The sequence below is a fragment of the Hyperoodon ampullatus genome, assembly GCF_949752795.1.
Source record: "Hyperoodon ampullatus genome assembly, chromosome: 1".
Classification (NCBI taxonomy): domain Eukaryota; kingdom Metazoa; phylum Chordata; class Mammalia; order Artiodactyla; family Ziphiidae; genus Hyperoodon; species Hyperoodon ampullatus.
Window position 1 is genome coordinate 8,626,291 of NC_136914.1, and position 13,615 is coordinate 8,639,905.

At 38.5% G+C, this 13,615-nt stretch overlaps 1 protein-coding gene across 7 annotated transcripts in view; it reads left to right on the top strand.

Annotated features, from left to right (window-relative positions):
* Positions 1 to 13,615, top strand: part of SLC10A7 (solute carrier family 10 member 7) — a gene marked incomplete at both ends in the record, with an annotated part of 243,271 nt that overhangs the window by 157,477 nt on the left and 72,179 nt on the right. For all 7 annotated transcript variants that reach the window (XM_079712728.1, XM_079712724.1, XM_079712726.1 and 4 more), the window contains one exon: positions 12,869 to 12,904. In XM_079712728.1, coding sequence (XP_079568854.1) covers positions 12,869 to 12,904 — 36 coding nt within the window. The remainder of the gene's footprint in view (positions 1 to 12,868; positions 12,905 to 13,615) is intronic.

The following is a 13,615-nucleotide window of genomic DNA, read 5'->3' on the forward strand; positions in this document are numbered from 1 at the left end:
CGGCTGGGCCTGTGAGCAATGGCTGCTGAGCCTGCGCGTCCGGAGCCTGTGCTCTGCAACAGGAGAGGCCACAACAGTGAGAGGCCCGCGTACCGCAAAAAAAAAAAAAAAGAAAAAAGAAAATCAATGTACAGTTGTTCTAGAAGTTTATTTTAACATCCAGAGACCTTAATTAAAAGCCCCTTCCCCAAATCTCCCATAAATCACCTTTCATTGCCTCCCTTCTCCATCCTCATTGACCCTCCTACTGTCTCTCTCCGTCTTCCACATCTCTTCCTTGCTTTTGCAACATTTTGCAAAAATGTTCTCCCATAGCCATGTTGACAATTCATAGGCCTTTTGGGAGGCAGGAAGAGCATCTATTTCAAGATTTGATTTCCTTCAAAAAACCCTTCTATAGTCCATTCTAGTTTTATTATCTATGTCTTTTTTGTCTTATGCATATGATCAATAAAATAATAAATAATTACTCATATTTAATAATATAATAGCTTTCAAGTCTTCCATATGTGAGTTTTGTTCAGCTGGTTTGTAAGGGGCAGTGTGGTGTCAGAAATAAAGAACTGGGCAGGGGATTTGAGACACTTCCTGTCCCAGTCCTGTTGTTTCCACCAACTCTGAAGCTATGGGTGAGAGACACTGCCACCTTTGGCCTCAACTTTGCAATCTATTAAATGAGATAGCAAATTATCTCTAATATTCCTCTCAGCTAAAATTCTCTGATATCTCTAAATTTTCAGAGAACTCTTAACCGTTATGTAAACATATAATGATAGAGACCATGGATTCTGGAGCCAGATGCATAGCTTGCTTCCCATTCTGCCACTTATTGCTTGGGAATTTTGTATTCTTCTGCTGTACACCTCAGTTTTCTCCTCTTTAAAATGGGAATCATAGCAGCACCTCCCATAGGTTTGTTGTGAGGACTGAACAAGTTAGTACATATGAAGAGCATAGAATAGTTCCTGACACATACAAAGTAGGCATTCAATAAATGTCAATTAGTCTTGTTATTATTACAAACATAAGGGTTTTAAAGCATTTCAGAAAGTGTGTGTTGGCCTTTGTTGTGATGGTGGTATTTGGTATTATTGAAGCAGTGATTCCAAAGTAAGTGACACTACAGGCTCCTATGTATAAGATTCAGATCGTAGGAACTTGGGCTGACCATTGGGTAACGTGGGACCATCCTGTTGACATTTTGTGAGAGTTGTGCTTCTTGTGTAAAATGTTTGTTGTGCTACAATGACCCTTAATAGGCTGACACATGCATTCCCAGGGAAAATAAAACTTCAACATTTTGGCTTGTAGCTATGTACCCACAGTGGAGACCTGCAAACCAAAGTGAACCCTGGCAAGTCCTTCCTCAGCTATGAAAGCTTGTGTCATCAAAAAAGAAATTTTGACTTAATTTCCTTTTGCTGCATTTTTGGTCTAATATATATTCTAAAGGTAAGCATTTTTAAGAAAGTCCTTTGGAAAATATTTATTTCATGTTACGTCTATGCACTTAGAAGTCATTTACCTGAAAGGTTCTTGGAAAATACAGAAAATTCCCATATGCATCTTGCTGTGGGCTTTAGGTGAATTTCAAATTGTTCTTATCACTCTTAATCTGGTCAGAAAAATCCAACTTAATAGTTAATAGTTTTAATACAGGTCTATGAGTTTACATAGTCTGAAAAAAAGATTGACTTTTTCAGTTAAAAAGTAAAAGGAAAAATCATGAATTTGAACACCGTATTTCAGCTTTACTATATATCACTATATAGTTCTTATTAGCAATGTACATGTTTTTACCCTTTTGTGTTCTTGTGTTATTGTTTTTCTCTTATACATCTCTGGATATTAGGACCCTAAACGCCACACATTATGCGTGCTGTTCAGCATCCTTAATTAATTTCTCCCTCCCTGCTGACCCTTCCCTTTGCTTCCATCATCTTTGGCAAAGAGAACCATCTTAAGATTAGAAATGCTAAAGTAAATATTGGTAACAAGAAAGTAGGCTCAAGATAAGTGGACTCTATCTGCTGGCCCAGACAAATTACGTTGTAGGGTCCTGAGAAAACTAATGTTTGAGATTACAGAATCTCTGTCTTTGACAAATCATAAAGAAAAGGAGTAGAAGCGGCAGCTGGCCATGTGCAAATGTCACTGCAAATACCAAAAAGAGGAAAAAAGTAGATTTTACACACTATTAACTGATAATTTTGCTTTCAGTCTGGAGAAAAGTTGGAAGACTGGATAATTAAATAGTGTGTTATAAGCAGTTACAGAGGAACTGCTGTGATGCTTAGAAGCCAGCTTGGGTTCACTAAAAACCAAGTCACTAAAAGTAAAAGTTTGTTACAATAACTTATTTCTTTTTTAAATGTAATTGCTAATCTAAAACAATGCCTACAGCAGGGGTCCAAGCTACAGCCCTTGGGCCAAATTTGACCATGTTCATTTGTTTACTTATTGTTTGGGCTGCTTTCTAGCTACAATAGCAGAGTTGAGTAATTTTAACAGAGTCTGTATCGCCAGCAGAGCTTGAAATAATTATTATCTGACCGTATACAGAAAAGGTTTGCCTACACCTGCTCTAGAGCCTAAATCAGTTCTTTTTGAATTTTAATGTGTCGACAGATTATCTGGAAATCTTGTTTAAAATGCAGATAATGGTACAGTAGATCTGGGGTGGGGTCTGAGATTCAGCAATTCCTGGCAAGCTTCCTGGTGAGGTGAGTGCTGCTGGTCTACAGACCACAGTTCAGTCTGGCGAGGATGTAGATTTCAAAAAGATTTAAAATTTCCCCATTTAGGAAAATCAAGAGAGTGAATTATGAGTTGGAAGTCAGTTCAGTTGGTTCGACTCTTATTTGAATCATAGTGCCCAAGGACTGTTAAAGGATCAGTGTTATCTTGGAGAGAAGTTTTTCTGATCATTTAAAAATGATTATCTAGGGATGAACTGGGAGATTGGGATTGACATATATACACTAATATGTATAAAATAGATAACTGACAAGAACCTGCTGTATAGCACAGGGAACTCCACTTCACCGTACAGTAGAAACTAACACAACATTGTAAGACAACTATACCCCAATTAAAAAAATGATTATCTAATGATCATTTCCTTGTATAAGGACATTGGCTCAGTGATGATATTTGAAGGGAGCAATAATGAGCTCAATAGCTCAAATGTTTAGATGTCCAGTATCAACTGGATTGGTCTGCTGGACATTTCCTCTGATGGAAGACAGTTCTCCACATGTCTCCTACATTTCTGTCCATCTTGTGCCCTGACTGCTCTTTGTTACCCAACTCTTTTTTCAAGGATGTTTGTATAGTGAACTGCCTTGAAAGATACAAATAGTATCTCCCTCTGGAACAACTGGCAAGTTTGCTTACTGCCCATTTAAAAAGATTTGGGTTCCCTAAACTCAGTATTCCTTTCCTGTAATGTAACCCACTATAGGTGCAGGCATCCACCCAAGCCCATCTGTACCACCCCCTTGACTTGGGGTCAAGGGGAACTGATGCTAACATCATGCTAGGTTGCTCACTCTGATGTGTGTGACTGACACAGTCCTTTGGCTCTGACCCGGGAGTCTTGTGTCTGCTTCCAGCCTCCATGAAGTTATGGCAGGCTAACTTGTGATCTTCAAGTTTGGTAAAATCTCAGCCCCTTCACAGTTTTAGATACCCTCTCCCATGAGTCACAGCCCAGGTTTCCAATCACTGACTTTCCCCTTTCTCTGAACCTGTCTTCACCTCATTTTAGTAAAACTCTTCACCTTCTACTTAATATAGGAAAAAGAAGCTTTAAATGAAAGTCCCTTCAACTTTCTAACATCAAGCGTACAAGTCTATCTTCATCTGTACCTAATCTATCCTTTATTCTCCTTTTACAATGAAGAGGTGTTGGCCCTACCTCTTTTCCAAAGTTAAGCCCTCCAGCTTCGCACTGGAACTCTCCCTGCTGCTTCCTTAGGTGTAGTAAGTATAACCCCTTTTCTTTACTAAATCTCCATCCCCCACCCCCCTTTTTATGAATTTTGAAAATTCTTAAGTTTCTCCTTTCATAAACAAAGCAAACAGCAAGCTTCCTTTCCCTCATCTTTATTCCCCTTTGAGTTTCAGCTCTATTTCTTTCCTCTTCTCTACAGCCAGATTTCTTGAAAGAATTGTCCAAACTCTGTTTTTCTTTCTCCTCTTCCTTCTCAGTCCTCAATCTACTCCAGTTTAACTTTCATTCTAGTCATCCCATTGAAACTGTATTCTTCTAGGCATCCTTTGAATTCTAATATACGTTCTATATTCCTAAACTGCTTGTCTTCTCTGTAACAGTAAACCACCAACCAAATGCTGAGGACTCACTCATCTGTAGCCACTGTCCAGAGTACTTGGAGCCTAAGTCCCATATATCCAACTCCTTACAATATCTCTAATTGGATGCCTTGTAGACACCTCCAACTCATCATCTTCCCCAAGAAAAAATTAACCTATACATCCCAGTTCTTTCCTGGCTCAGTAATTGGATCTACAGTCTACCTATTTGGTTAAAAATCCCTTAATTCAGAAGATTAAGACACTATCCTTCCTTTCTTTTCATCACCACTCCCCCAATATTTAGTTAATCTACCAGTCTACATTTCAAATATTTCTTGAATGTGTTGTCTCTCTAATTTATCTGTAAGTTTCTATCTCCTTAGCCCAAATCAACTCCTGCCTGGATTACTGAACAACCTCCTAGTTAGTCTCCCTCCCTTTAATTTTTCACCACTTTAATTTCTTCTCTAAACTATAGCCAGAGTGGTGAGATATATATATATATATATATATATATATATATATACACATATGTATATGTATATATGTATATATATACATATATAAATGTGTATATATATGTATATATGTATATATATATATATAAATGTGTATATATATATATATACAAATATATATATCTTAATTTTGGTTTGAAAAAAAAGTCTCAATCTTTTGAGAATAAGATGGTAGAGGCATTTCTTAACAGAAGCATTGAAGTTACAGAAGGACAAGGTAGAACTGCTTTCTATAACGGCAGCTCCTTACGGGCAGGGACCATCAATGAAAGATCAAATACGTACATATCAGAGACTTGGCTTGAAAAATCAAAAATCACTCTAAGTATATTAGTGAGGGTAAGCAGTGCTTAACAGTGGTTGTAGGAAAAGAAAAACAGAAAAGAAAGAACAAAGATCTTCCAAGACAGTCTTTAAAGACAACTCCAAGGACTTCACAGAAACTATTTTCTGGAGTTTTAGGTAAAAGTCCACTTTAAAATGCCTATAAAGTTTTGTGTGTTTAGGAGACTTGGAATCTTTTCTCCCTCAGCACCCATCATGTCTGTACACAGTTGACACTCAGTAAATGTCTGTTTAATTAAATGTATGCCATTGAGACAAGCCAACTGCTATTGCTGCGAGGACTCACAGGGTGACGTTGCTTTATGGGGTCATCAGAATCCAGGAATAGACCCTTGGCTTTGCAGGTCCAGAAACTCAACTACATGAGCACACCCCAATGTGGTTGTGATCTAGGAGACTGGTGTCAACTAGTCAGTGTCTTCTCTTCCTATCAGAAATACTACGTGGAAAACAAAATTATTATTCAGTGTTTTCTTGGCAAGCATGGACTCCGACTAGAGAGAATTAACTGGATGTTTTCGGTGGCTGGTGTTATCAAGCTCAAATAGTCTGATGCATCTGACTTTACTATAGTGCACTGTGCCTGGTGAGCAAACCAGAACGCTCATATCAGCTGCTAAGATGTACCCGTCCCCTGACAGAGCTATGAACATACTGAGAAATGTTTAGCTGGACATTTTAAGGTACTGACTCTGTGAAGGCCCAGTTTTAAAGAGGAAAATATAGGCAGAGGGGAGGGAAGAGGCCCTCACCTACCAATCAACAACCACTTTCTTTCCAACTTCCCTTCCCTAGATTCCTAATGCATTTTTCTTTCCTCTATAAAATTTCCTCAACTACATATTTTGAGATCCATATTTATAAGGTCATATTCCCTGAGGCCATATAACCTGACCATTTTGTTTAATTTAGGTGTATCCAAAATTCCCCATACCACCCCTTTTTAATTTATTCCTTAGGATGTGTTGGCCAATGTCACTCATTACATATTGGTTTGATACAATTTCATTCTTTTTTTTTTTTTTTTTTTTCTGTACACGGGCCTCTCACTGTTGTGGCCTCTCCCATTGTGGAGCGCAGGCTCTGGACGCGCAGGCTCAGCGGCCGTGGCTCACGGGCCCAGCCACTCCGCGGCATGTAGGATCTTCCCGGACCAGGGCACGAACCCGTGTCCCCTGCATCGGCAGGCGGACTCTCAACCACTGCACCACCAGGGAAGCCCACAATTTCATTCTTGAAGGTTAAACTTTACTACTACTTTTTAAGATATCACTACATACTGACCACAGAACAAAATATGAAGACAACCTGCGAGTTTAAGTTAGTATTAATCTTAAAAAAAAAAAAAAGTGATCTTTGCATTAACGTAAAAGCAAGGTTCAGAGTAAAGGAGTTGTCAAAGCATAATCTTCAAAAGTTGAAAACATGACTTTTTTATAAATATAGAATGGACGCCTGTCAAATATTTATTTAACTGAATAATGAGGGAGCCGGCAGGATAGTAAAGATGGTTTCAAGGAAATGATAGGAATAGGGGTTATTTGGTCCATCAGAAAAGCATACCGAAATAAGTTTGCTGAGTTAGAGATGAAACCAGCTAATTTCTGCAGGGTAATAAAACCATAACCTTTGTGGTTGTTCTTCTACTAGATAGAAATTATTTCCATCTCTACTGGACAAAGCTTTGTAAGTTAACATGTAATTTCATAGTCTGGGCCCTAATCACTAGTAAGTAGAAGTCAAACAAAGGTATATCCCTCTAGGAAATTAAGTAAGTAATCCTTGGATTGGCCCATTAGACAAATCTCCAGGGTGACTTTGAAAGGACATGCGGTCCTCATTTGGCCTTATTTCCAAGTTTTGGTCAATTTTTATTAAGCAAGTGCTGTGGACTCTTAAATTCATCTGGATAAGATGATGTCTAAAAGAAGGCTCGGAACCACCCTTCCCCGCCAGGAGGAACAGTGGGAGGGCCTGAGGACTTTTAGCCTGGACAAGACTTAGTATGGGGACCCAAATGCTCACTGCAGCATTACTCCTAAACTACAGGCCTGAGGAAATAGTTTAAGAGTGCAGAGATTTTATGTACACCATTTAAAAGCAGCAACTAAAAGGCCATCACAAGAAAGGAGGGGTGAGATGTGCCCTAAGTTGCTGCAAGGGAAAGACAGGGCATCAGTGGAAGTGGTTTGGGCTCAGATTGAGAAAGAGCTTCTCACTGTGAAAGAATGTCAGCCGGGGCAGTGTGTGCCTTGAGAGCAGGAACAGTTGCTTGTCTGCAGGTCCTCTGGCAAAGGCGTGGCCATCACAGCCTCACATCAGGAGCAAGTGAGGGAGAGAGAGGAGGGTCCCGTTTCAGATGAGGACTGGACCAGCCTCAACTAAGATCCTTTACAAAACTGAGATTCTGTTATTTTGTGAAAATTGAGTTATTGCTGTTTAATTAAAAAATAAAAAGCACCATTTCCAAGGCTCAGCATTTAATATCCTGGAGACAGAAGCCTTATGTTAGTTTTAGTAGCTCTGTGATCACAACAGTTATTGCAGCGAAGCCTTTTGATAATTTTTTCTCCTTTTAAAAATTGATAAGTTACTTCAGTTTTGCCTTTTTTACAAGCCCTAGTCCCGAGAGAAGTGTATTCACAGTTTTGTTGTTGATTTTGTTGTTATTTGGGGAGTGATGCTGGTTTGTATTTTAATGTGACTAAATCTCAGTATCTCGGGTTTGACACTTTTTTTTTCCTTTTCACTAAAGTCATTGAAATATATTCACCTGGTCATTCACATCAGAGGTGTAAATGGATTTTCTAAAGGTTTTTAAGAGATAATCAAAGTCAGACACTTTGTGACTTGACTTCTTCAGGTATTGCAAAAAGAAAGCTTAACACACCGTCTCAATTGCAAGGATGCTAAAACTATGCTTGACCTTGAATCTGCAAGGAGTTGGGTAACATCTTTTGCTAGAAGTGCCCGTCTACCACTTCTTTGGTTTTAACCATCTGTATAGAATTTCCTTGGGAACGAGAAAGGAGAAGGAATCAGATATATTCAAGAGCAAATAGCATGTTTATTTGATTTTCCAGCTTCCAGTGACTATTGCAGTTACAGTTTCACTTTTTAGTTTACCCTTTTTACCATTGTTATTTGCCATGGATATTTGCAAAAATGGGACTTTAAAAAAATGTATCAGCCATGTCACACAAAGGCTTATATCTCAATTTGTTTCATGTCATCAAAAAGACATACTGAGTTTGAAACTCCTCTTAGGTTTACTCTTAAAATATAAACCTGGGGAAATAGTGTAAGATTGCAAAGATTTTATTTACATAATTCAGGATCACAGGCTCTGGAGTCAGGGAGATAGAGATTGAATTCCTGACATTGCCTTTTCCTGATTCACTCAGTGTCTCTGAGACTCAGTTTCCTTCCCTAATAGATGGGGGTAATATCAGCACCTACTGTATAGTGTTGTAAGGATTACATAAGATAACACACATAAAGTCCTTAGCGCGTCATCTAATACAAGTACTCCATAAATATTAGCTGGTATTATTTTATAATAATTAGAACAACTTCACCAAAACTTAATTATGGTGCTCTTGTCAGGATTAATGGCACCATGGCTGACTCATTTCCTAATACAACTGAAAAGCAAGTTTCAGCTTTGTGCAACAATTCATTCTTAGTTAATGAACTTGAACAGCCATTCTGGAGAAAATGAGGAATTGTGAATCTAGAATTAGAAGATACATCCTATTCACTAGGAAACTTAATGTCTTAGCAACAAATATCATAAGTCCTTGTAAGTACTGTTGTGTGTTGGTGACCGTATACTTGAAATATTCAAGCAGGAAAATCTGGAGATAATAGTGCTCTCCCTTCCAGAACGAGACCATCTCTAAGAATTGGTGATCAACTGGAAGCCAAGGTCATATAGCAACTAATCATGACATATATGTTCTTAGCAGAACTCTGTAGGAAACTGTACTGGTTGTGAATCTGCTACCCAGAGACCAGTGCTGTACTGAAGTCAGTTCAGGATTTGGAGCTGGACAAAGCAGACTCTAGTCCAAGCTTTGACATTTATTTCCTGTGTGATTTTGGGCTGGTTGCTTGGCTTTTCTGAACCTGTTTCATCACCCATAAAGTGGGGCTATTATGGAAACCAACTATTTCAGTAGAGGAAGGTCAAATTTTTAAACGTTCATAAAAGTACTGAAGCAAAATACCATTAGTAGTACTGGTATTATTACCATACTGTTACTATTCCACTATTGCAAAGGAAAATGAAACGGGCACCAGGAAGAATATGGGTGCCCACGTGTTATGTGACACCAGTGTGTGTTCGACCCCTTTAATACAAGACAGATGTTCCCAGAGTGGTGACAATGCTCAACCTTCTTCCTGGGAGAAAATCCTTATCCTATCACAGATATCATACTGTTTCTCAGAAGTGTTATTAGTGCTACTGAAATTCCATAATTAACATTAATATAAGTTTCTATTTTCTTTTATCTGAATTTAGGTGAACTGATAGATAACAAGGGTAAAAGTGGCTAGGTTAGAAGCAAAGTCAAATTCATTCTCCATTTACTAAAAACTCATTATACCCCTCCTTTAATATTGGGCTGGCCAAAAAGTGCCTTCGGTTTTTTAAGTAAAAATAAAAGACACGTTTTTCATTTTCACCAAGAACTTTATTGAACAACATATTCACCCTTTTGTTCCACTACTTTCTGCCAATTTTCAGGCAACTTCATAATTCCGTCTGCCCCAAACTTTTTATCTTTTTGAGCAAAGAACTGTTCCAGGTGCCTTTTACAGTCTGCCAGGGAATTGAAATTTTTCCCATTAAGAGAATTTTGTAAAGACCGAAATCAATGGAAATCCGAAGGTGCAATGTCTGGTGAATACCACAGTTGAATCAGAACTTCCCAGCGAAGCTGTAACAATTTTTGCCTGGTCATTAAAGAAACATGTGGTCTTGCATTATCCTGTTGGAGGATTATGCATTTTCTGTTGACTAATTCTGGATGCCTTTCGTGGAGTGCTGCTTTCAGTTGGTCTAATTGGAAGCAGTACTTGGTGGAATTAATTGTTTGGTTTTCTGGAAGGAGTTCATAATAGAGGACTACCTTCCAGTCCCACCATATACACAAATCACCTTCTTTGGATGAATACTGGCCTTTGGTGTGGTTGGTGGTTATTCCTTTTGCTTGCCCCATGATCTCTTCCATTCCACATTATTGTACAGTATCCACTTTTCATCGCCTGTCACAATTTGTTTTAAAAACGGAATGTTTTCATTATGTTTCATCAGAGAATTGCATGCAGAAATATGGTCAAGAAGGGTTTTTTTGCTTAACTTATGTGGAACCCCGACATCAAAGCAATGAACATAACCAAGCTGGTACAAATGATTTTCAGCGCCTGATTTGGATATTTTGAGTATGTCGGCTCTCTCCCACGTGGTATAACATTGATTGTTCTGTTATTGTTCTGATTTGATCGCTGTCAACTTCAAGTGGTCTTCCCAACTGTGGAGTATTGTCCAGCATGAAATCTTCAACACGAAACTTTGCAAACCACTTTTGACACGTTCAATCAGTCACAGCACTTTCTCCATACACTGCACAAATCTTTCTTTGTGTTTCAGTTGTGTTTTTACCTTTCTTGAAATAATAAAGCATAATATGAAGAAAATGTTGCTTTTTTCTTCCATCTTCAAAATTAAAATGGCTACACAAAAATTCACCAATTGTGATGTCTCTTTTAAAATGCACGCTGATATGACAGCTGTCACAATACAATCTAACAAAATTGTTTCTAATGAAGTTAAAGACAACTCAGTGCTACTAGAGCCATCTTACAAAAAAAAACCAAACGAACCTTTGGCCCACACAATAGTTTGACATTGTTGGAAGGATCAGCTCCAAGCTCCCTCTCCTGGCCTCCAAGACCTTTGATGATCTGGTATCTGAATCCTCCACTTGATACTTTTTTTCCCTCCCTGCTCGACTTCATAGCTTTGCAAATGCCCTTCCTCCTTCCTGCAATATCCTAACACCCTTTCTACCGGATCAGTTTTCATTAATTCTTCTAATTATTTGGAACCATGCCTGGCATGTAAGTGGATATTCAATAGACATTTAAACAAATTGACTTGAAATCAGATGGCTCCCACCTAGACTGAAACAGCCAGATATTTCCATTTCGACATGACCTCACAAAGTTCGGAATTCCTCCTAGAGTCTGAATAGATTCCATGTTATTGAAGGACAGTAACTCTTAAAAATTATTTTGGCATTTTGCACATTGAGCTCTTCTAAATGGTGCTGATGAGACCTTGCTTCAGAGGCACCAGTGGAGCTGATAAACCACAATACATGTTTTAATAAGTAGATTTTAAAATATAACACTTGAATAAAAATGTGGTATTCCTTATTGCCAGCTAGCTGTGAAAGTTTGCACAATAAAGAAGCATTTATTCTATTATTTAATAATAAAACAAGTCTGTGTGTGGATATTCACATGTGTATATGCCTAAGAAAGTTATGGTAGCAATATTCATATAAGGTAAGCCATTCCCTTTGGGCCACATCCAAAAGAATTTAGTTACTGTAATGACAAAAGGGCTTCCATATATTAATAGCAAAAGGACTTTTTCCCAAAAGTAATGACGTGGTCCCAGACCTCGATCCTGGGCACAGTATAGTCTCTGTCTGTCTATCTCTGTCTCTGTCTCTGTCTCTGTCTCTCTCTCACTCACACACACACACACACACACACACACACACACACACACACAGACTCTTTAGAATTTTAAAGTTCCAAGTAGAAGTCATTAATAAAAGTATGAACTGCTTTTTCTTGTATAAATCATAATAAAGTGTTGAGAGATAAAGGAACAACTAAGGGGGCAAATCATCAGCTGCTGCTGTAAAACCGAGACCTGTCATGTTAACTCCCAACTCAAACACCTAGTTTTAAAGATTTACCTTCAAGAATCCTAAAAGCTTGTATTCTGCCTCATCAACAACAGCCTCAAACTGTTCCCTGTCATCGAAGAAAACAAATCTTTTGCTCCTTCCTGCCTCTGGAGGCAGAGGGACTGAGGTGGTCCTGGGTGGCTGAATTAGATGAAAGGCTTGCTTTCCACCATGGAGACATGGAGTCCAATCAAGTGAAATGAGTTTTGAGATCCCAGCTCATTTCCTAGGGGAGATCAGTTCACATTACAAAATCATGACATCCCATTCATCACAACTGATGTGGTCTTTGCTCAGGAGAGGACCCCAACTGGGACTAAACCACCTGTCTTCTCTTGAAAAGGGGCATTTTATCCAAGTTAGAGTTGAAAGCCTTGGAGTGAGAAATCTTGCCAGCTTCTACCCAAGTGATGCATATGCAACGTGGAAGGGAACTTAAGCTTAAAAAAGGCAAGATGAGTTTAAGGAAGATTGGTGGTTGTACTTTAAATGATGCCAGATATGAATAATTATACTAGAGATGCTAAGGCATTATGGTCGGGAGAGCCAAGAGTGGGGCTCCCTCTTCTTTATCTCCTAGATTTTATTAAACAGAAATGAGAAGGATAAGCATTTCCATGCATCAGAGTTTAAAATGGCAAAGAAAGTGTGCTGCTTTCCAGGCTGATAAATGATCATCATCTCTTTCATTTCTTTCAGGGCATCGTTGTAACACCCCTGCTACTGCTGCTTTTTGTGAGTATTTTGATGTTGTTTTTAATATCCTTTATTAAAAGCCATCTACAACCCTTTAAGAAAGGTCTTTAGAAGTAAATTGAAATTTGAATTTTGCATCATATTTTGAACTGTTCTTCCAGTTGAGCTGTACCAAGTCATAACATGGAGACACAAAGAATCTCTGTAGTCTCATGGCCCAAGGAGAACAACAGGACCCAGTTCTTGTGCCTCTGACTCCTGGCTAAATCATTAATTATTACAAATTAATGACCTGTGACGTAGGTGAAAAATGTGCTGCGCTTTATTTTCTCACTAGTGAGACTGAAGTGATTGCTAGTGACCAAGGGTTTGATTGAAAGAGCCTTGGTCCAGGGGACCAGACAAAGCTTAGTTTCCTGTGCTGGTACTGATAGGAACTGGCTTCCTCACTTTGGGGAATACTGCCTCGGTGTTTTCATCTGTAAAATGGGAAACAATAACACCTACCCCAGTCTGTCTCCCAGGGATAATGAAATGTGCTTTAGAAAGAAAAAATACAAGCTACTGGCAAACCAAGCAAAATTGTTCTGAAAATAAGAAATGCTAATTAGCTGTCTTATTTCTTTTGGCGCTAAGCATATGAGAAATTAGATGAGAGATTATTATAGAAATTAATGTTATCTCATGCTGAGAAAAGCATATGTAACCATGAATGATACCTAAAATATTTTATGAACTGCGCATTTTTCA